General features: G+C 54.3%; 5 protein-coding genes across 5 annotated transcripts in view; 1 reads left to right on the plus strand and 4 right to left on the minus strand.

Moving 5' to 3' along the window:
- The window catches only part of CCM_02809 (uncharacterized protein), a gene marked incomplete at both ends in the record, with an annotated part of 4656 nt that extends 2326 nt beyond the window's left edge, over positions 1-2330 (minus strand). The window contains 3 exons of the mRNA XM_006667961.1: positions 128-1900; positions 1954-2053; positions 2137-2330. Of these exons, the coding sequence (XP_006668024.1) occupies positions 128-1900; positions 1954-2053; positions 2137-2330 (2067 nt within the window). The remainder of the gene's footprint in view (positions 1-127; positions 1901-1953; positions 2054-2136) is intronic.
- A 2827-nt stretch (positions 2331-5157) lies between these two features.
- CCM_02810 (uncharacterized protein) lies at positions 5158-6069 on the plus strand (the record flags this gene model as incomplete). Its single annotated transcript, XM_006667962.1, has 3 exons — positions 5158-5392; positions 5903-5956; positions 6008-6069. The coding sequence occupies 3 exons, from the start codon at positions 5158-5160 to the stop codon at positions 6067-6069; spliced, it is 351 nt and encodes a 116-aa protein (XP_006668025.1).
- A 5896-nt stretch (positions 6070-11965) lies between these two features.
- Positions 11966-14609, minus strand: CCM_02811 (uncharacterized protein; the record flags this gene model as incomplete). Its single annotated transcript, XM_006667963.1, has 3 exons — positions 11966-13663; positions 13760-14008; positions 14583-14609. 3 exons carry the CDS (start codon positions 14607-14609, stop codon positions 11966-11968), a joined length of 1974 nt encoding a protein of 657 aa, XP_006668026.1.
- Positions 14610-15148: 539 nt separating this feature from the next.
- On the minus strand, positions 15149-19643 carry CCM_02812 (filamentation protein (Rhf1), putative; the record flags this gene model as incomplete). The annotated part of the gene is made up of 6 exons (XM_006667964.1): positions 15149-15781; positions 15837-18797; positions 18855-18980; positions 19243-19336; positions 19407-19525; positions 19608-19643. 6 exons carry the CDS (start codon positions 19641-19643, stop codon positions 15149-15151), a joined length of 3969 nt encoding a protein of 1322 aa, XP_006668027.1.
- Positions 19644-20309: 666 nt separating this feature from the next.
- On the minus strand, positions 20310-21488 carry CCM_02813 (endothiapepsin precursor; the record flags this gene model as incomplete). The annotated part of the gene is made up of 1 exon (XM_006667965.1): positions 20310-21488. One exon carries the CDS (start codon positions 21486-21488, stop codon positions 20310-20312), a length of 1179 nt encoding a protein of 392 aa, XP_006668028.1.
- Positions 21489-23241: the final 1753 nt, after the last annotated feature.

The raw sequence follows: 23241 nt of genomic DNA on the forward strand, positions 1-23241 counted from the left end.
GTTGCTGCTGCTGCTGCTGCTGTGTGTTGCTGCTGCTGCTGCTGCTGCTGCTGCGGTCGCTGGCCCTGCTGCTGCTGCTGAGCAAGTTGGTGGGGTTGCTGGCCCTGTTGAGGATTTTGTGGCTGACCCTGTTGCTGCCCTGCTGCTGTTGCTGCTGCTGTTGCTGTTGCTGTTGCTGCTGTAGTCGTTGCTGTTGTTGCTGTTGGGCTAATTGGCTACGATTCGTCCACCAATGTTGAAATTGCGACTTTTGCAAATGAGTAAGGGCAGCCTTGGCTTGTGGCGCAATATTGTTGGTCGAATTAACCCACATCTTGAGGTCGCGCCATTTCTTGACTTCAGGTGGTAAGTTGACGAGGATCGTTTGACGGACCTGCGGCGGAACGTCCATGTTGTCCATAACGGTTTGCATTTGAGGATTTGCGCCGTGGGTGGCCCCTGGCACTTGGGCAGGGCCGCCGTTCGGGCCGGCGGTGTTGGGCTGCTGCTGCGGCTGCATGCCTCCTTGGAGAGCTGTGCCAGCTAGGTTCTGGTTCATTTGACCTTGCTGTTGCAAGTGAGCTGCAGTCATTTGAGTGGCACTCATTTGAGTGGCACGCTGTCGCTGTTGATGTTGTTGGCCGGCCCACCTTCGTACCATGTCGAAGATCTTATCATCTGACATCTGGTTCAGATGATGTTGCTGCTCCGGGGTCAGAGTGCCAGCCATGGTCATTACCATGGTTTGCAAACCCGAATTCTGCGGAAACCGCTGACTGAGCGGCAGGCTGCCAAAAGGCATGTTCCCATGCCGAGCACCTTGGGGTCCCATGGGATTCACACCATTGGGCCCACGGTTCGCGGCAGGATTCATGGCAGGATTCATGACAGGATTCATGGCAGGATTCATGGCAGGACTTTGATTTTGGTCCATGCCGCCACCCTGCTGGCTGTGCATCTGCTTCATCTGGACAGCCTGCGCCTGCTGTGAGGCCTGATTCAACTTCATCTGCTGCTGACCTGGCTGATGACCTTGGCGAGGTGTCTGGTTCTGGCCCTGGTTGACCATGGCTGGATTCCCCGGTTGGGGCGTGGCATTTCTAGTGGTACCGCTAGCAGGAACGACCATCTGACCGGCTTGTTGAGCAATGAGGCCGCTCATTTGCTGGTCCTTGATGCTCTCCATGCTGGGGGCGAACTGGGAGAAGTCGTGACCGGCGGGCTGGCCATTGGGCATCATGTTGGCGCGCTGTTGACTATTCTGCTGCTGCATCATGGCGGCCGGCTGAGGCATCATGTTGGCGGCGACGGCAGCCTGCTGGGCTCTGCTAAGGGCGGCTTGCTTTGAGAGGGCCTGAAAGGCTTGGCTTTGGAAGACTAGCATAGAAGGGTCGCGGCCGTGGGCAATAATATCGGCATTCTGCTGGGGAGTCATTTTATTGCGGACCTGGTTGCGGAACTGGTTCTTGGTGTTTTCTGACGCCTGATTAAAGAGTTTTCCGGCAAGCTGGTTGACCTTTTCGCGATCAGCGGGGGGTAGGCGGGCGAGTTCGTTGGTGATGCCTGGTGGGCGCTGGCCAAGTGCACCAGGGCCCATGGTAAATTGTTGAGCTGGGCCGGGCATACCCCGGCCCGCCTGAGTAGCCATGCCCATGCTGGCAGCCATCTGCTGCTGCTGTTGCTGCTGCAACTGGAGCATCTGTTGTTGATTGGGCATTTGCTGGCCCTGCATGCCTTGGTTCATGCCAGGGAAGCCCTGCTGGGGACCAAAACCTCGATTCATCTGCTGCTGCATGTTGAGGGTCGCTTGGGCTTGGGCTTGGGCGCTGGCATTGAGGCCATTTTGCAGGTTGCTGCTGTTTTCTTGGCGCTTCTTGAAGAAATCCATAATCTTGCCCTTTATTACGCCGAAGTATTGTTCCTGGGATCAAGGTCAGCAGGGGGTGTGGTAAAAATGACGGCGGTGTGGGCTACCTTGGATGCACAACTTGAGAAGGCGTTAATTTCAAAGACTACGGACATCTCCAACGCGCGTCCTGGATCTATGTAGGAGCCAAGTGTGACATTGGAAAAGCTAAGAGAAGGGTTAGTTTAGGTCAAAGATGACAGAAGGCAGGCGCAATAATGCGAGGCTGCGCATCTTTGAAAGCGACTTACAGTTCCAGAGTCTTTCCAACGCGATCATTCAGGGAGACGTCGACGTGCCAGTCTGCCGAGGGGACCTGGGTGCTTTTGAGTCGAGCAACGATGGTCTGACCGTATTGGTTGGAGTTGGTGCGATGGTGCTGCTGCATCTGTTGCTGGGACATTATATGGCCAGCGGCAGCCATTTGCTGCATATTGGCGGCCATTGCCGCGGTGACTGATGGGAGAAGAACTCAATAGGCAGGACGGGCAGAGTATTGGAATCGAATCTGGAGTGAAATATATGGGGAAGGGTCGCCAAGACGCTGATGGGAGGAGCGTGTTGCGCGCGGAGTTCTAGGTGGTAGTCGGAGAGGCGATGGACAACAAGAAAGTTGGACCAAGGGTCAAGTTCCAACGAGATTGGTTGAGTGGACTTTGCGGTGGCTAAATTGGTAAAGTTTGCAAGCCTCCGAGCCGGAGTGATGGCGGAGTCGAGGCTACGGACAGGCGTAAGGTAGCATGTAGATTCGAGTACCAGGGTCGCGCGGGTCTTGTAGCCACGGGTTGAGCGTTAGATGAGGGGATGCGGTTCGATGGGAAAGCGTGGATGATGGCGGCGGATGAAAGCGTACGATGAAGAGCGATGAGGTAGGTGTAGGCGGGCGTGGCGCGTGCGTGGTATCGTGAAGAAGTCGGTCGAGGAAGAATGGCTATGCAGTGCTTGGGTTCCAGGTAAGAAACGGCGCGCGAGGTAGCGCGGGAATTGAGGGCGCAGGGCGCGCAGCGATTACGACGACGAGGGAAAAAGATGTAATGGTCGAGTATCGGAGTCGAAAGGGCCGCGAGGGTATCTGAAATGGCGAAGGATGTGGGCGGTGGAAGAGGGTTTTCGTTTAACGTGCACAGCGGCGGGCTGGGGGAGAAATTGGCGTAGCCGGAGGGAATCGTAAGAGCGGCAACAAGTCAAGCCGGCGCGTGGAAAGAAGAGAATTAAACGAAAAAGCCAACGAGCACCGGGACAAAAAAAAAAGTAAGAAGAAAAAAAGAAGAGTTGCTTCGAGGATGAAGAGACGGGGGCGGGAGGGGGTGAGAGGTGGTGATGTGAAGAAAGGAAGAGAAGGTGGTTTGCTGGGCACAGGGCGGAGAAGAAAGAGAGGTGTAGGTATAGGTAAGTATTTGTCGGGTATAGATAGGTAAGACAAGGTACCTGTGGTGAGAGTGAGTGGGTGAAGGTGGGCGGGAGGGTGGGAGTGGAGGAACTAGTAATCTGCAGAAAAGAGTACAGTAGGTCGGTAGGCGGGCCAAGCCAAGGCGGTGGTGAGAGTCCAAGGGAAGGGACGAGAGGCCATGAGATGATATAGAGAAGAGAAGCGAAGTGAGGTAACCTGGTGAGAGGAAGGCGAGAGAGGGCGAGAAAGAGAGAGGAAGAGGGCAGAGAGTGAGAGAGACTGAGGGACTGAGAGGGTGGTGTGACGGGGTCGGGCCAGACTGGGCTACCTACTACAGGTACTTACCTGGGTACCTACCTGGTAGTACCCAACTACCTACCTGACTGGACTGCATGGATGGGTTGGTACCAAGGTAGGTACTGGCTGGTACCTACCTACCTTCACTGCGCTGGCCTGGTAAATTATTGGCGACACGACCGCCAGATGGTACCTAGGTGGGCCGGCCTAGGGAAGGGGGGGGTGCCGCCTTGGAATAACAATGGACTTGGTCTGTATGGACGTGCGCCCGGTAGAATGAAGCGCGCGGATGATGAATGATGAATGATGATTTACATTGGCATGTATACGATAATCATATTATCATGGAGCTTTGCTCCTGCGGCCAAGACGATATAACTACTGGCAGACGGACATGAAGCGCTTCATCCTCTTGACAGACGCCAGCCAGCACCCTTCCATCCATCACGACACTAGCGTCCCCAAGGGCCCAGGCGGGAAGCACGAATTAAGGTTCTTGGTGGAGCCTGGCCTTTTTTTTTTTTTTCCCCAGCACACACACACACAGAGTCACAGTGCACACTGACCTGGGCCACGCGCGTGATTGGGCACGTCTGCAGCGTGCTGCTGGCTGGTCTGGTTGCTGGTGGGAGCGAAGGAGCTGGACGGCGAATAGTAGCAGCAGCGCAAATAAATACAGAGCGCACGCAGTCTGACATGATGGTTCTTCTCTTTATTGCGGGAACTGGCGGTGGTTTTTCTCGTTATTTTCATGGCAGGAATTCAAGGATGAAACGACCAGCTCGGCCAAGTACACGGCACAACATACGTACCTCCTAACAGGTTAGTAGGTAGTAGGAGGTACAGTGGTGTAGGTTAGTACCGAGTAGCGCTGGCACCTTGACCAGCAACTGTCATACCATATTTGCATATTTGCGTATTTGCGTATTTGCGTATTTGCGTATTTGCCCATTCGCCAACTACAATTCGTAAAATCGTCGGCCTTGATCAAGATTTTCCCCTCTACCCTCCCTCCCACTCCCGCTCCCGTCATCCCACCTCAGCGGCTCTTTTCCTCCATGCCGCGATATCTGGTTTGCTGTACATACCTAGGTAGGTACATTAGTAGTGGTGGTGGGGAGCGTAGCCTCCTGCCCCCCATATCTCCTCCCACCTCTCCCACCTCTCCCTCCACGCTTCTTCCATCCTTCTGCCATCTTGCTCGTCCCTGCACAAAAATCCTCGCAAATCCGGGCCTGCTTCACATTCCCGCTAAACCCCTTCCCGACATCCTCTGACTTGTTGCACTGGGGCGGTTCCCCCCTGCTGCCCTCTGCCGACGCTAGCAGCCAAAGCAACCGCTGCTAGGCTTGCAAGCTTGGTACTTAGCGTGCTTGACCCAGTTACTGCCTGCGCCAGTCCGCCCAGCGTCGATGCACCAACCCACCCATCATGTACCAGCACCACAACAAACACGCGGCCTGGGTACTTCAGGTACCCGGCCTGCGGGACACTGATGAATGATGCTGCCCTCCACCCGGGCCCTTCCTTGTCGCCATGACGGCAATAATCACCACATTATACTCGATTCATCGCCTCATTCATCATGGCAAGTATCACAAGTAATCCTCAAGAGCCTTCATCCTCACCTCACTCGCTCTACATTGCCCTCGATTTTTCTCTTCTCTTCCCGCTTCCCGTCTGTCCTCGCGCCTCGTCTGCGTCCTCGCCTCGTCGCACACTCCCGCCTGAAACGCCTCTGACGCACATGCCAAAATACCATCGCCACCCACTCACCACTACCACTACCAGCAATAAGACAAAACACCAACAAACCACCAGTTATTCCCCCGCCCACCATCGCCAAGAGGGACTCGACGTTTAACCATCAACTATTACAGCCTGCACAAAACATGAACCATGCCCATCCTTACCCGTACATTCTCCGCCTCCTCTCTCCGCCTCCTCGTCGTCGTCTTCCTCCTCCTCCTCCTCCTCCTCCTCCGCCCTCTCTCCAGTTACACCCGGTCCGCGCTCTCTTGTTTCCGCGATATGCTGCTTTGCGGGTACTGCCAGCAACTCAACCTGTGTACGGAGTATAATGCACCACACCAGAAACCAGAAACCTCTCAAGTGCTGCTTCCATCCGTCCTCCATTCATCCTCCATCCATCCATTCACACCCTGCCCATGCATCGCGGCGCCTGATGAGTACCGAGCCGCTTTTTGCTGCGTCCTTGCATCTAGATGGCCCTCTTTTCCTCTGCTGCCTTGTTGCCCTGCTTTTTCTCATTATTATATCGCAGTACCCATCCATATACACTCTTTCTTAACCATCTCGTATGCAATCAGATTCACCAGAAAAGGAGCGCCCACGGCCAAACTCATCTCCCACCGGCTTTGCCCGTACATACCAAGCTCACGAAGCCACCTATTTTCGTCCGTGGTAACGCACAGCCAGGGATGTGCCCATGATCCTGGTCCCCGACTCCCCATGGCCGTCCAATGTGGTGGGGTGAGGCCACCACCTCCCCTCAAACCCAAGGGAAGATCTCGTCACACAAACGCACCTTTCACTCGACTCATCAACTAAATGAGACAGGAAACAGTCCATGTTCGGCTACCGCAGCGGATCGGCTTTTTTTCTTCGCCATCGACATGCAGACAGTTGGATCGTCGCATTATCATGGCCACCCTCACAGACAGTGACAGTGACTGTTCGTCTCAATCTCCCTTCCAAATCTGCCTTTTAATTAGTTCATACGCTCCTCACCGATGGGTGGGTGTTGAATAGCAACACACGACGATGTTTTCTCTGGGACCCTGTCCGACTGGCAACCACCCTGGTCCGTAGTGCCGTTGTACCATATCAGCAACTAGTAACTACGGACCCTGCCCACCGTGGGCCAAATATGTTTGATTTCTCGCTTCTGCGGCCTTGATGGATGTATGTCCCTGTTTCGCACAAGATCTGCCAGATGCAGAGCGTGGCGACAGGAATTTCATTGCACAATGACCGTCTGTCTGGTGACCAAGATGGACTGCGCGCTAATACTTGCTAGGTCGCAAAGCACCATTTCCAAGTAGTAACTGGCAAGCAATAACCCCCACCAGCCAGGCAGCCTTGCCCAAGAACCCGTGCCTTTGGTCCTGCGCCAGAGACATGGCGGTTTCCATGGCGGATTCGAGCATGGGACCCTGGCTCGTGGAGCTGCTAGTAAAAGGTGCTGGGTGGCGCCTCTGAAAAATTGGCATCGTCGGGCAATATGCCATATGAATGAGCCAAGTCAACTTTGGTCGCGTGTTTTGTTTGTTGGAAAGTCTGCAGAGTCGAAAGGAACAAACTGTAACTATCCTTGAGACGTGCTGGTGCAAACTTTGGCGACGTCTGCACAAGTCGGTCATGGTACGGATCACGCACTGGGAGTCGATGCATGTAAGCGCAGCAAAAGAGTGCGCAGCAAAAAGAGTCAATATGACATGTCGGTCTGTAGGCTCTTTTCCGTTGCAGACTTCGCACCGTATCAACTTCTTCTGCAGCCCTCACTCTTCCGGGGGGCGGCTCGTGTCACGATGCAGGCCATTTGTGCACCAACAAGGAAGGGCACACCACCACGACTGTTTCTATCGCGTTTTGTAAGACAAGCTAGAAGCGCCGTTGTTGGCAAGGCAGAAGAAACCAATCCTGCCGCGAGAGGAAATAGTTGGCTCTGTTCCCAATTACCCTGGAGTACTCTATACTCGTCGTCGTCCGCACCTGGTCCACACAGAAATCTGTAATTACTGGTAATAATTCGTAGACGATTAATCCGTAATTTTGTAATTTGTACAAACTCGGCCATCCAGGCTTGTCAACTGTCTACAGGGGCACAAGCCACTGCCCACCCCATTCTTCATCTCAGCAACTGGGATGAGAAGCGCAGGGGGGGTGCCAGCATCCCGACGCACTTTGAAACCGGCGAAAAGCACAACCTCATTTTCTTTTGTTTCTGTTTTTTTTTTTTCAGTAGTTTTTTTATTCTTCCTTCATGCAAATTAGTTGCGTTTTTCCCCCCTCTGCTGATGCTCAAGCCATAACGGTCCCTCTTCGAGACGTTCCGGCTTCACCAACCATCTACACAGAAGCATCAACATCTCGGCAACGGGCGGAACTTTTCTCTCTTTGTATATATTGTATTCCCCCCCCAAGGAGAAAATCTCAGCTGGGCAACACCCCCCCCAGTCCCCCCGGCCTATCAATATCGGGCTTAGCGTCGACGCCTACGCCACGTTGGACGGCCCAGAAATGCGATTTTGGCTTGCAATAGCCTCAGACTCACTCCCCCTGCAAGCCACGAAAATACCCCCGTTTTTTCCTTTTTTTTCCTTTTTTCCCTTTCTTCTTCTTTCCCTAGTTGGCCTTTTTCTCTGAGATGACCATGGATCACACTGTATTCTTCGTTGACTAGTTAGTACGGCTCAATATGCACGACAGACAAAGAGAAGCACCTGTTTTTTGTTCTTTTGGAAGCGGCGCCCATCCAGTAAACTAGGCAACTACAGGACAGGAAAGAGACAGAGAGGTTTGCTTTCTTTGTTATTTGCGGTCCGGCGGCGCCACCTTGACTCCGCGCAGACTCCGTACGTGGCGATTTGCTAGGCACTCACTCACACAGCATTGTGTCCATCTTGTATTACCCTCCTCGCCCCGGCACGGCTCGACTTTTTTTGATTCTCCAAATCAAGATCAACGCCATGGACGCAAATCCCTCGTATAGCACGCTCATGCAGCATACGAACCCGCCTTTTCTCTGCATTCGGACTCGCACTGGGAACCTCTCTGTGAAGCTGAGCGCGGCTGAGCATGACCGACGGGCTGTTGGCGCGCCAGCACCGCCGTTTGATACGCCTTATCCGGCTCACCGTGCCCAGCAAGGCTTGTCAACAGAAAGGCGGTCCAGCTGAGCTTACATACATACGTTGCTGTCAAACCATCTCTGCGGCCAGCTGAAAACAAGGTTGTTGGCGGCCTCTATCGACTCGGGCGTCGTCGCGTCTCTCTTCTTCCTCGTCGTACTTGTAGTTGCATTTTCATATATGCCATGAAGTTGCCAGTACAGAGTAGTAGTCCTCCGGATACATAGGACCGCCATCCAGGTCCCAACCCTCCAGGTTACCCCGAACCCTCACCTCCCAGCCCGTGTCAGGGCCGCACCCACCCCGTCCCATTCTCTCGCCTCGTCCCTGGACATAACTACATACCGACCCTGCGTCCCCTGTCTGCGATCTATGTCCTTGCCACCAGCAATGCGCCGTGATTGGACAAGACGGCGGACGGTTCTTTTGAACCGGCGAGCCGGGAACGTTTTGGAATGAACCGTCCCACGCAAAAGAGGCGGCAAATCGCCTCTTTTTTTTCTTCCAGGAGCCCAGCCCATGCTTTCTGTTGCCCTTTTCTTTTCCTTCCCTCCTTCCCCCACCCGGCAAGGCCGGGCGACCTGCAGGTGGTGTGTGCATCACATAATAACTACCTGGTACCCAAACTTTTTCTCAGTCCTTGTCTCGTGTTTATTTCGTCTCTTGTCGTTCCTTTACATCAGTAACTGTAAAAAACGTAAAAAAAACTCAAACCGACCAGCCAACATGACACCATGCACCCATTCATGCAAAGAAAGATGGGATGCGCGCGTCCTTGTGCGTTGCCCGTACCTGGCGGGAGCAACCATTCTCTGTTTCACGTCGAGCGCTCGACGGTGAAACAAAGCTGGAGCGACTGAAACGTCAGCACTGTCTCGTTTACTTGCATTGTGTCTATTTTTGTTGTTAGTGCTGGCGCTCGGTCGTTTTGCCTCTTTGCAGCCGTTGGCAAGCTAGTTAGTTAGCCGCGGTCTACCAAGAGATGCTCAAAATCAGCAGTAGAAGAGGATAACTAGTCTTCTCTTAGAGGGCGGTTTTGAGAGGAAGGGAAACCTCGACCATTGGGTCGGTCACCAAGGAAGCGGATAGCCGTGTAACCACACACACGCTTTCATCACAACCCTTTGTCTATCCGTTTCCCACACTTGGCGCATGGCCGCCGCCGCTTCATAGGCCCATCTCTGCAGAAACCCCAATTCAATCTCAAGTAGCACACAAACGGCCCATCGTATTCCCTTTCCTCGTCACGGTCGGTGGGGGGGAGTGAGTTCCCAACCTGGTCGCCCAATTGTCGTCGCCTTTGGGGCGGGACTTGGGGGCAACTCTGGGGTTTTCCTCGTCTTGCACTTCTCTCAGTAACAACCAACTAGTTAGCTCCCGCAATGGAACCTGCCGCGCCGATCCACGCCCCCGAAGGGGAAGGAAACCAGAACTGCGGCCAGGAAGACGCGGGTCCAGGGAATCAAGTCCCCTCCTTGGTGGTGGTGGCACAAGGCTCCCACAATACGAAATAGTGTCTCCAGGTCTGGCAAGAGGACATGTATAGCTCGTTGATTTTATTTGGGCGCCGGCTGGAGTGTTGGGCAATCCCCCACACACTCATTCTTCGACAGGACTTGTCCTATAGTTAATACTCTGCAAGTTGCTTAATACATGCGACATGCAGCCTCAGGGGCAAAAGCCATCGACCATACAGAAGCCAAGCGGAGAAAAAGGCTCTTTGTTCGGGAGGGAGGGGGCGCACCTTGTCCACAACCCGTCCAAGTCGTCGGCGAGCAAAGACACAAGTTGACGTGCATACACCACTGTACATGCAGCATGTTCTTCACGCTGAACTGAACCTTGTTACCGGCTCTCGCGTAATATTGCAGCGTGTCGATCTGCTCATCCAAGTGGCATCAAGTCGATGGAGGCTTGCCAGTTACCAGACTGACGGCTTGGGGTTTCAACAAGAGGGAAAAACCTGTCGCCTGGTGGGGGAGATGGCGGCTTCAGGTATTAACTAATAATACTGTGTAACTGGTTCAAATCTCTTGCTCGTCGCACCACCCGCTGAACCTTGTCGATGCCCGATTAAGTCCCTTGCTGTTTGCGCCTTTTCAACCAAACCCATGCCGAAAAAACACCAGGGTTGCGTCACGCGCATGGCCCCATGTCCGATCTGTAATACGGCGTCAAAGTTGCCATGTTTCTAAGAGTAATCTGTACATGTATCGCGTGACGTTGGTCCTACATAGACGTTGTCGGCCGTCTGGTGAGGACTTCGTCCGGTCTCTTGGCTACACGTGCATTGATTCAGGCACCGCGGCGCGTTGCGCGCAGTAATCACCGACCGTCGAGGGGAAGGGGAGGGGGGTTAGCGAGGAAGCAGGGGTTCTCTTCATTATGCCACAAGCCAAAATAAAATGAGCTACAAACCTGCATTGCAGTAACCTTTGGGAGCGACAAACCCCGCCGTGTCGACGTTTTCTTTTTATGCATATCCGCAACGTCCCCGGTGCAGCAGCAACATGCTTAAAAAGACGAAAAGCCGGAAATGCATAAAACGGTCCTTGGGGCGTCAACTAGTCAGTTCCTCAGTTCGAGGTCGCCGTTCTCTCCATCATGGAGGGCGGGCAGACCAGAGACAGAGACAACCTCGGGCCAATTGGGGGTGTGACCATGACGCCGCCCGCCCGCCACAGACCCAAGCAGTGTCTTGTCGACCCAAGCAAGAAAAAGAGCCCAGTTGTCATGGTCGCACAAGCATGCGGCCCTGGCGCGAGTCTTGTTGAAGATGCTGCAGAGTGGCGCCGCGTGATGGTGAGAAGTGCACAACCTCGATGGACTTGTTGTGTCACGGGCCTGTAGACCATAGTTACCACCATGTCCATAGGCCTGGCCAAGATGAGATATTTTCTCTTTTTTTCTTCTTTTGTTTTGGCACAATCTGGGCTGGTTTCATCTATATATTCTCTCAAGAGATCTGAGAAAACCAAGCAAGTATACCCGCATCTATCCATCACCGTTGTGAACTGGGTGTGGGCAAGAATAAAACAAGGACCGGCTGTCAGGCAAGTGACACAACGAATCAGTAGATGCCGAGACGCTCAATCTTACAGCCATGGTAGTTGCTCTGTGGCACTCATCTCCTCGCCTGTCCACCATCGATCAGCAAGCCCTCTTCCCGTACAGATCATCATTGGTTGATACATCCCAAATTGTAGATTCTTCAATATAAACAGTATAGTACACGTATAAAAAAAGCACAGGAGTTGCGAAGCCCCGGGCATCTAAATTACATCCTTCACATCCCACATGTCAACACCTCATTGTCGTTTCAAAGAATCCCAGCAGGTAAACAAAAGAACAAGGCGTATATATCCCAGCAGGTAAACAAAATAATAAAGTGTAATCCCCGGCACTCGGTACATTACGAGTAATTTGAAATAATCCATCTCTGCTTTTTGACCCGCACAACTCCCATCTTAAGATAATCACAAAAGGAAACCGACGTGGCTGCTCCGAGTGTGAAGGCAATTAGCCAGCCACGGCCTGACCAATGGCACCGCCAATCTCGCCAAATAAGACGCCCTTGAAGACATTTTCGCCCATCTGCTGCGTCCATGCGCCGGCATCACGCAACCGAGCCTTCCAAGCGTGCTGCTGTGCTTCTGCCAGGTCCTCCCACGACTTGCCCGGCCCGTGGACCTGCTCGTCGTGCGTCTCGACTTGGAAACCCGCGGCAGTGGTGCCACCTGCGGCCTCGCCAGCGGCAGGCGCGAGCGTCTCGGCAACCAAGACGACAATGTCGGTGGGCACCGGCCCGTCGCCGGCAATATTGGCAAGAAAGTCGTCCCGCAGCAGCGATGCGCTGTCCACCTCGGCGACCACCGGCGCGGCGTGGTGCCGCATCAAAGGCGGTGGCGCGACAATGGGCGTGTTGGCCGGCGTCGAGGCACTCGAGAAGAAGCGCTGCGGTTTGAGGATCGGATAGCCCGTGCCCATCATCTCGAAGATGCACTGGCCGATGAGCCCGAGAAGGAGCACCACAAATGAAAAGAGCGTAATGGCGGTCCTGGCCGTCGTTGGCTGTCTGGCCTCCAGCTGGGTGACGTAGCGGACGGGTAGCGGGGGCGCATTCTTGTTCCGCGGCGTCTTGTCGATGAATTGTTTGAGGGGGATGCTCTGCAGCGCAATCGACTTGGACATTGTGACGCTCACGAGTTTGAGGTGTTGCGTCTCCCCTGCCACCGCCTTTTTCGTGGGCGTGCTAAACGTGGACAGCGCCATGCCCGTAATTTCGCTGTTACCGTGGACGCCCTGGAGCGTTGTCAGAGGGTGCAGCTTGGTGAGCAGGTTGATGGCCGGTGATGCGACGTGCGTGAGCGACAGGAGAGAAATGGAAGCGTTTCCGCGCGCCACGGCAATGACAAACTGCGTGTCGCCGAGAGATTCGATGCCTCCCTTGGGGCTCCAGGTCGGGCGCGTCAGACTTGCGAGCGCAAAGGCCGTGGCTTGTGTCCTGCCGTCCAGCTTGGCGGACACGGCCAGGCGCGCCTTTTCCTGCCCTGCCTTGGGGAGGCGAAAGCCGTGGACAACGGCGCCGGTGCGACCAATGTTGGCGACAGTAAGAATAAACTCGGGGCCAAGGAACCGGGCGAAGCGGAACTTGGGCCGGCTGGCTTCATGCTCGGGGACGCTGTAAATGAGATGTGGATCTTCTTGGTCCTTGCCAATCTTGACCAGGAACAATTCGTAGCCGTAGCAGTATGTCAGCAAATGGCTTCCGTCCGCGAGCTGCACAATGTCGACGTCTTCCGCTTCTCTGGGGAGCTCAATCGTCCCACGCGGTTTCAGTGTGTTGCCCTTGCTGCTTGCGACGTCGAAGAGTGCGATCTGAGGGTCCTTGCCATTGGCAGACGCCACTGCGCCGAGGGTCCCGGCGACTCGCAGCAGCCTCTGGTATACAGCCGAGGCCGAGTCGATAATGAGCGGGTGGCGCATGTCCTCCTTGACGGTCGTGTCGGAGCCGGTGCCTCGAATCGAAATGCTGCGCAGGTGCTTATTGTTTCCCTTGAGAACCTCATCCTGATGCGAATTGACGCCAGCAAGAACGTTGATCGTCTTCCCTTTGCGCCCGGCGAATGCAAGGGACATGACACTATCTTCGGTGCGCGGTAGATCGAGCTCCCCCACGATGCGCAGGTCGTCGACGCCCGAGGTTTCCAAGACGGTCTAGAGCGGCGCGCACAAGCAAGTCAGCAAGCTGGTCGCCGGTGTGCGAGACTGCGGGGAATAGCGCAATGAACATTGGAAAAGAGATGGCCTTACCAGTTTGTTGGGCACGCCGGAACGATTGGGGCCGCCGCCGCCGCCGGCGACGATGCGCGAATCATCTTCTGGGTCAAAGTCAACAGCGAAGAGAGGGTAGTCGCTCCTCGTATATGTCGTAGCAAATGGTTGAGGCATTGTATGGTGACGTTGAGTGAGCTTTCTTCTCCAAGGATCGGCCTGAAAAAGCGCTCGCGCAAAGCTCTTGCTCCTTTCGCAGCCGTGTATGCTTACTATGCGCTCGGCTCGCTGTCGGCGGAGGATACGCAGTCAGGGAGTATGTGTATCTCGGAGAAGCTCTAGTCGGTATTGGCGGTTCGACGTATGGCGCTGCAGTGGTTGGTGATGATGCGGCTTGCGAAGAGGAGCGACTGAGGGTTGTCGTCCGCGAATCGGGAGACTTGAAGGTCCAGGCCAGATGTTCACAGGACATGTGGGTCGGGCTTCAGGCTTCGAGGAGGAGTCTAGTTAGGCGAAATGTGGCGCGGAGAAGGAAATTTTATAGGCAGCTCAAATAATTCGTATTAGACAATTGTGGCACATTTTAAGTTCAACCATACGTGCTGCCTAATAAATGGCAAGGTTCTGGGTATTAAAAAAAAAAGCATCTCAGCTTGCAAGATTGGGAAGCGACGTTTGGCAAGCAGGAACCATACTGACAGAGAACACTTTGGATTGTGATGCCGAAAAATAAAGACAGGTATACTGAACAACAAAAGTAATAAAAGAGAAACGATGCATTACATTACGATGGTCGGCTTTTTTATCACGTATCATCTAGAGCGCTCGCTTAGCTGGTCAACTTCGTGCATGGCGAACTTACGCGACTAATAACCTTCAGCTGGCTCATATTACCGGGTTTCTTTCTGCAAATATCCAAACAAGCCGCTTCGATGTCGAATTATGCTGCATTTTTCACAAGACAATTTCGGGGCTTATTTCTACAACCGGGACCAGACCGGCATCGCCGTAAGGATCAGGGTCCTTGTTATTGGCACAGCACGAGCCAAAGCACAAAAAGAACGATCGTCGGTCCCTACAGCCGGATCTTAGGAAATCACAATGTCTTTGTAGTAGTGCTGCTCAAGATATAGCTGTCATGGATAGACGTAATGATAAATATCTAGTCATGCTATCTTGTGTTCTTCGTTTTTGAGACTAACCCCAAACCAAGGAAAAGGTTCCATGACAGAGGCAAGCTGATTACAACTACTTTTGATGGTTTTGCGACAAAGGGGACAAAACACAGGGAAACAGGACATATACAGAATCAGCGGCCAGAGCTCGCGTGTATTATCGGACACGCAAGGCAAGACATCAGGGAGGCAGCAGAGATAACTTAAGAAAGGGAAGAGGCAGGGACCAGCGAGGGATAACATAACACCAACTTTAAACAATGTAGCCGTTGGCAGCAACGTTACGCCAACTCCGCACGCCGCTCGATTCTTCCAGCTCCACGCACCACCAGAGCACCTCCTTGGCCTTATCAGGCTGTCCGCTTTCCTCGTAGGCACGGGCGAGCGCAAACCACGCCTCCGATGAGTCCCACGCCGTGCCCAGCCGTGTGAGCCCCGAGAGCAGCGTGTAGGCGCGGTCGCGGGCAGCCAGGCGATCGGACAGTGGCAGGCTTGTCGTCTTGTAGGGCGCAGGGAGGCTGTCACTGCTGTCTCTAGCACGGCTGAAAACGGGAGTCGGTTTCGCGCCCGGAGCCAGAGCCGGCTCGTCCTCAATCGTGGTCAACGGCCCCAAGCCAAGCGCGACAGATGGCAGGGAGCCCGCGGCGGCGCAAGCGGCTTTGCGGGCATGCTCGTGCAGCGCAACACTGGCAGGGTCGGAAGCCACCTCGCTGTTGGTCAGCGCTGGGATGGCGGGTTCGGGAAGAAGCAGCTCGCTGTAGATATCAAGGAGAATATTAGACAAGCCAATGGTTGCGGCGGGGTGGTCGGGATAATGCGTCAGAGCGTTCTCGAATTCGGCCCGGGCTTCAAAAGGCTTGCCTCGGGCAATTGAGAGTAAACCAAGCTATGGAAGGTCAGCAAGTTGCACGAAAAACAAGAGGTCCATGATTTTGACATACCTCCGAGGAAATATCAGCCCACAGAGCCTCGATACTCTTCTTTTCGGCCCAGACGCTAGACCTTGCGGCCCCAGTGACCGAAGGATCGCGACTCGCCTCTGTTTCCAAACCCTGTACTAGTTTTTGCGCCTCTGTAATGGCAGCTTTGCACTCGTCAAGCATATGTGCACGACGGTAGAAGCCGGCAATCATTGTCCAGACCTTGACCAGGACAGCCGTGCGTCTGGACCTCTCCTTGTCCTTGGAGAACTGCACCAGCGGCAGCAGGTGTGATGGTACATGTGTCATTTCCAAAGAGAGTTCTGAAAATTCTGTGCCCTTGGACATGATGGAGCCGCGCGAGTTGATTGAAGAGACTGTCTTTTCGCGTGTGAGGAACGAGGACGACATGGCGACTGGTGGGCCTCTTGGAGTGTTGGGCTGGCTGCCGTCACCGTTGGGCGTGAAGAAGGGTTCGCCGTCAATGTGTGTGCCGTTGGTGGTCGTTTGTCCTCTGCTCTGGCTGCGATTTCTCTTCTTCAGACTGTTGCGTCGAGGGGCGTCACCGGGCCCAAGGCTAGCGCGGCTGGATGTCGGTGGTCGCGGAGTCTCGTCTGTTACCTGAATGGAGGGTGCCACTGTCTGAGAGGTGGGAGGTCTAATAGGGAGTGCCGCGCCCCTATCTCTCAAAGCCTCGTCCGACTGCCTCGACAGCGCCCGCGATTTCTCCTTGGACGCAAAGATGCTGCCGCGCAGACTGCTCCGACCGGACGCCGTCTTGGAACCAGCGTCAGACGGAGGGTGCGTGGCTGGTTGGGTTGAAAGGTTGCCAAACAGACGTGTAAATAGCGAGAGAAGCTCGTAGCTGGCGTTGACTGCTGCATTAGGGCCATCTTGTAGTTCGATGAGGGCCAGTTGCGTCATTTTGACTTCGAGGAGCTCTTCCTTTTCGAAGTCGTCCATCTCATCAACCAGCCCACCTTGCACTTCTGTGGAGATGCTCTTTGCTTCCGCGTCATTGAGATGCTCGCTCTTGAAGTTTTCCGTCTTCCCAAATAGAATAGATGGGTCCTTAAATTGTTCGACGGCGCCATCGCAAGCTCTGTTAGCCATGGCATAGTCCTGACGAGCGCTCAGCAGGAGCGCTAAGAGATGCCACATGGAAATGAGTGATCTCTCTTGCCAATACGGGCCACTGTAGAGCTCATCGTTGATACTGCTTTCATCACGTTTAGTAGACATGAGCGTAGCTCGGACGATCTCGAGGGCTGAAGAGAGTTCTTTGCGTTCGGCAAGGAGCACGCCGAGGGCAAAGATGCTGCGAGTATCCTTTGACCTGCCGTATTCAGAAGAAAGCGACTTCCGTAGACAGCGAATAGCCTTTGACTGAATCTCAGTTCGGGACGCTGCTTCGTAAGTTGAGCGAGACCAATGAGCATGGGACAAGCCGATAGCTTGCCAAGCAAGCGCAATGACGCGGGGTGGGACGAAACTGCTGGATTCGGTGCCAGACTGGTTCTGAGATAGTCTGGCAAGCCAGTCTTCGAGCTCAGCACCAAGCTGGCGAGCCTTTTCTGCAGATTTGTGGTGGCCGTAGCGGCAAAGGGTCATGATAGCCTGAGAAATCGTTTCCAAAACAGTAGCATCGCTGTCCAAGCTAGGCTCGGGAATGCCGGTTTTGGCGACTCGGGCTTTCCCCTTGTTTACGATTTCAAGATATGAGTCTAGCGCTTTGAAGGCAAGGTCGAATTCAGCGACGGCGACGTGGGCGCTGAATAGTGATCGAAGAATGAGTGTAGAATGATAGGTTTTCGTTGCAGCGCTGTACAATGTTTCGAGGACGCCGTGGGTGATGCCGGCACGACCGCTCTGGCCAAGGTCCCCTTCGCTCCAGCCACGGCCACAGAGAATAGCCCAATTGTCCATAACTTGCTTCACAAACTGCTCTACCTCGGCACGATGTTCGTCAGCTCGAGGAAATGTCGTCTCAGACAGGAGAAGCTTTTCGTAGGAGGCCTCAACGCGCTTGAGCTCCATTCGTAGTTGAGTCCGAGCAGGTGTGTCGGCGGAGACGTTACCAAGGTTGGCAGGAGGAAATGTGTCGTCATTGAGAAGATGCTTGGAGAGCCCCTGGTAGTACTCGTTCCATATTGAGCGTCGGGGGACGGATGTGGCGGAGCCCTTGAAGCCAAAGCCACCGGTGACGGGAGCCGACATGGCCTCCCAGTATCGAGCCCAGGCGCGGAAGCAAGAAATGGAGTTTTGCTGGCCGAATGTGACGTCTCCTTGGCGGATCGATTCACTCGTCAAGATGCAGTACTCGGTCAGGTAGAGCTCGGACCAGTACTTGAGCTGGGAGTGGACAGGCTGGCCGCCCCAGACGCGGTCGAGGGAGGGCAGACCGGACTGAAAGGCGGCGAGGGCCAACTGGCGCTCGTTGTCGCGCATGAGGCAATTGGCTCTGAGGTAGGCGGACTTCATGGCGCAGACGCTGGTCCACTCGGTCAGAGTATCACGGGCATCCTGGGCAGCTTCGGCGAGGCCAGCGGGAAGGTGGTCGAGGGCGAGAGTATATTCAGCCACGACCCAGTACATCCAGCCGACACACACACGAGCCTGAAAGGGATCCTGCCTGCTGGCCGTCTCACCGTCGATGGCAGCCTGCAGCTTGGGTATGATGGCGTCAACATTGAGCTTCTCGACGATGGCGGCTATAGAGGGGCGCTCGGAACCCGTTGTCGCACTGGAAATGGCACATTCGGTTTCAGCGGTCAGGGTGAGGCCTGGAGAAAGGAGCAGATTAGCAAATGCTCGTAAAGGCAGCTGAGGATAGGTTGATGGTATACATTCTCTCTGGGGAGCGTGCTTGCGGACTTTGCGGACGAGCTCAGGGACAGCAGCCCAATCGCCTCGACAGCGGGCATTGTCGAGCTGCTCAATGTAGTTGGCGGCTTTGGTCTGGAGGGAGGCGCTGTCAGTTAGCTGGCCATGGGCGCAAGGCAGGCAACAGCAGCTTCGAAATGGCGAGCATGCACATACCGTCATGTTTGCGCAGAGACTCCGACGCAAGAGACTGGGAAGCGCAAACGCAGCTTGCTTATTATGCAGTGCTCGCGTCAGGAGAAAGGGTGTCGGGCGGGCTTGCTTGCTTTGGGTGACGACAGCCTGAAGGAAGGTAGGTAGTAGGTACTAATGTACTGTATGTACAGAGTACCTTAACAGCTTTGGTAGGTACAGGTAGGTGTGATGCACTGCTGGTGGCTGGTGGGTCGGCTGGTCGGGCACGAGGTAATACAATACACGCAGCGGCCTACCACATGGCGACGCTGTCACAGAAAAGGCTCAGATGAGGAGGGAGGGAACAGGTAATTAGTCGGCCAGCGACGAGCCTGGTGATGAAATTACCCCAGAAAGAATTCGGACATGCACGCAATGGCATCTGCAAGGCGGAGAGCCGGGGTGACTTGACTGGTAGCTGAGGGGTCTCGGAGGTACCTGGCTGGGCTAACTCCCTTAGGTGCCTACTAAGGTACCTCCCTCCTAGGTTAGGATCACAGGTAGGTACAGGTATTAGCCGCTACTACAAATTACAGGTCCGTGACAGCAGCGAGCCTCGGCCCCGGAAGAGCGCTGGAGCGAGGGAAGGCGTGGACATGTGTAGGTACTTGGGTTTTTTGTTTCCATTCAGGCTTTTGTGTAACTAATTTTTCCTGTATATATAATTAGTACTTGATTCCTCCTTTGAATGAGACTCAGTACTCTAGACAACCCGAAAAAAGACACTTCCCATACGGAATTCTTCATGTGCTGTTGCCCAGTGTACCTCATGGAGGTACGCATCTTCTAGCTGCGACTACACAGCCAATCAGCGCTGCCATATAACCCCATGGTCCCTGGAACCCCACAACGCTTTGCCGTGAAGAAATAACGTTGATTTGTAGCACGGAACGAGGCAAGAATGGTGACAAAAAAATAAACTGATCCGTCATGTCCTGCTCAAGATCAAAGTTGCAATTCTTTTGAAATCTTCATCTTGTTTTTTCTTTGTCACTTTCATCACCACCCATTCCTACCAAGGTAGAGGTAGCTCATACATCACCATAGTAATCGTGAAAGTGGTTGGCTGAGTGCTGTAGACTAGGTGGGCAGCAAATCAGACCAAAATTATCTCGAGAACCCCCAGTTTGAACAGTAAAGCTCTTACATAATAGTCTCGCGATAAAATAAAGCAGTTATAAAAAAGAGTGTTCACCGTAGGGTGGCGTGCATACTCTTACTCCACATTCGCCAATCGGCTTTATGATTAGTGCCTCCTAAAGGAATAATGCAAAAACTGTACACTATTATAACGTGACAATTAAGTCTTCAAGTTAGCACTTGACTGATAACAACACAGTACCAGAGCGACGAGCAATTCAATATATATACTTGAATAATCTGCTAGCGGACGAAATATCAACAGAGTTGAACGCTAGCAAACTTCTAGATGTGTATTTACTTTTGAGCCCAGCCAATCTGGTTATTACCAGCGTCAAAGACGACATAGGCAGCCTTGAGAGCAATGTCACCAAAGATAGACAGACCGTTGCCGTTGTTTGACTGCAGACCACCGAAGCACTGGCTGCCCTGGGTCGCGTAGTTGAGCAGGCTGCCGTCAATGGTGATTTGTCCGTTGCCCACGCTGAACGAGAGGCTGGGGAGCTGCGCGCTGCAGTCAAAGACCCAGCCGCCCTGCTGGGAGTCGTTGACGGCGCCCGACACCTGCTGGTAGTAGTTGCTGACGATGGAGTCGTCGAGGAGCAGCAGGGTGGTGCCCGTGTCGGCGATGCCACTCACGGAGCTGCCGCCGATGCTCGAGCTGAACCCCCACCAGCCGCGGCTGCTATCGACGGGCGTGTACAGGATGTTTTGCGCCGCACCGGGGATGCCGCCAAAGACGTAGCTGCCGGCCGCGTTGTGGCGCAGGTCCGCCACGAAGAGGGGGCTGTCGAGCTGCGACTGGACATTGTCGAACCATGTCGAGGCCTTGTTGGGCGTCACAGTGTTGAGCGAGCTAAAGGAGAGGCCGAGGAGGCCGTCGTTGTCGCCGCTTGCAAACTGCGACGAGACCTGCTGGGCCGACTCGACCACCTGGTTCGGCACCGTGAGGCCGCCGACCGTCACCGAGTCGGTGTAGACGTCGCCGGAGCTGCCGGAGCCGTCGGCGTACTGGATGGACCACGTCTCGCCGCTCTGCTTCTGCGAGGTCGAGCTCTGGCCGGGGCTGTACAGGCTGTGGCTGCCGCCGTTGGGCGTCTCGGTGGAAAAGACCCAGAGGTCCGCGCTGCCCGTGTCAAAGTCGAGGTTGAGGTTCTGCGCGGGCGTGCCGATGGCGACCTGCACGAGGTATTCGAGATCGCCCTGGTCCGAGTTGGCCACGGCCGTGCCCTGGGCGCGCTTGGCGTGCGCCTGGCTGGTCGTCTGCGCGGCGTTCTTGAGAGACTCCGAGACGGGGATGCCGTACTTGTTGTAGGCGCGGGCCAGGGCCAGGGGGCCGTTGCGGCCGACAAATCTCTCGCTGCGAGTCTGCTTGAATTCGACGACACCAACTTTGGTGCGAGGCAGAGCAGCCCCCGCGGCCATCGAGGCCGACAAGACGGCGACGAACCAGCTTCCGAAGTTGGAGAATTGCATCTTGTATAGAAACTGAGAAAGTGGGAAGTATTGGATTGAAACTGTGCGAGTCCTTGCTAGATCTGCTGTCTGGCTCTCAACAGCTCGAATTTCCTGCCGTATTTATACATTTCTTTTCGAGCTTCGTGGCTCGGCTTTGACCAAACCATGGTGCTCTCAACGCAGTATTCCGATGGTTTCCGTGATTTCAAAACTCATCACCTTCCAAATGCAGGGCAACGGTATGGTGGTCATCCGCACTTGGAAGCTGGCAAAAGCTCGTCAGCGTCAAGCGAGGTAATTCATCACTCCCTAGCAGCAAGTAGATAGGAGACGATGCCACCAACACTAGATTCTCGGTAAAGTGTTTCATCTATTTCACAGCGAATCGCGTGCCAAACTAGCATGGAAATGGCAGCCCACCGGCACCACGGCATTTTCGGGAGGTCTATCACCAGCCCTCGGGATTGCGGCATCGAGCAATAACCAAGCCGTGTTGCCCAGGCAAGCGAGGCCATATCCGCTGAACCGGCATCAAGTCTAAGGTCGGAACGTGGCAGGAAGGGGGGGTGTCGTGGCTATTCTTAGAGCGGAATCGGTACCTTTAATGGGAAAAGTCCCGGCCTCTGGTTCCATTGTTTCGCACAAACCATGCCGTGGCATGGGAGATCTGTCCGGCGGGGGCCGACTTGGCATCAACTGGGCTCATCAACTTGATACCCTCCTACCTAATTAGGAACCTCGCATCGCCCTAGCTGCCGAAAGCCCACCTTCTCTGATCACTTGGCTCGCGACACTGGCGAATTAGACCGAGGTGTTAGAAGAGAGTCCCCTTGGTGCTCGCAATGGGATACATGGGCTTGAGGGCATGGCGCAATCTGGCGCACTTCATTCATCCCGGCCCTCGCACGCGCTGGCGCATTATCTATAGGGCCGGGTAATGAATTGTATGCGCTGACACGCCAGAGCGAGGTGTAAGTTTCTGCGGTGAGATCTTTTCTACTTTCGGATATTCTGCGATCTTTTGCGGTCTTCTTTGGGAAGGCGCTTTGTGGTCCAGGGCTTCGGCTCTCGCTGTCCAAGAAACGGCATAGCCGTGACGAGCCGCTTCTTCAGCAATCGTCGGCAGCATGTTCTAAAGCGGCCTTAGGGATCTTTTTCTGCCTGGTAATGAAGGTCACGTATCGCTATGAGAGGTTTGCGTATTGATGCTACGATTCGCTTCTAAGTACGAATTAGACTTGACGTTGACAGTTTCGAAGTACGAGAACAGACTGTTGCAGAATCATGAAACTCCAATTGTGCCCGAGCTCCACGCGCAATTCAATCTCGACAATTTTTGTGGCTAGCAACTTACAACAAGCTCGCCAGTCCCACAGCAGATACAAGGGCAAAGCACTCCCAAGACTCCTGTGTCGTCGTTGAGAATATATCGGAATGTAATGTAATTGGCCAGAAAAGATATTAAACAGCTCCAGGGGATGGTAGAGCTTGAAGTAGCAGATCGATTAATGATAGTGTAAGGAAGAAAGAGTTCCTGAAACTTGTCAGAAAGCATTAGTTAGTTACTAGTTACGCATGTGGAAGACGAAAGCTTCAACTCCACGTGCTAGTTCAAGAGAACCCACAGCCACATGGCAGCCGAAACCCATCGCCAAGATATAAGCGAGAGATCAAGGCCGAACTCGCCCAGGCACGAAAAAAAGGAAACGAGGACAAAAATAAAACATTCTCAGGTCACGGTGGGGATCGAACCCACAATCTTCTGGTTCGT

Source organism: Cordyceps militaris, assembly GCF_000225605.1.
Source record: "Cordyceps militaris CM01 unplaced genomic scaffold CCM_S00002, whole genome shotgun sequence".
NCBI lineage: Eukaryota > Fungi > Ascomycota > Sordariomycetes > Hypocreales > Cordycipitaceae > Cordyceps > Cordyceps militaris.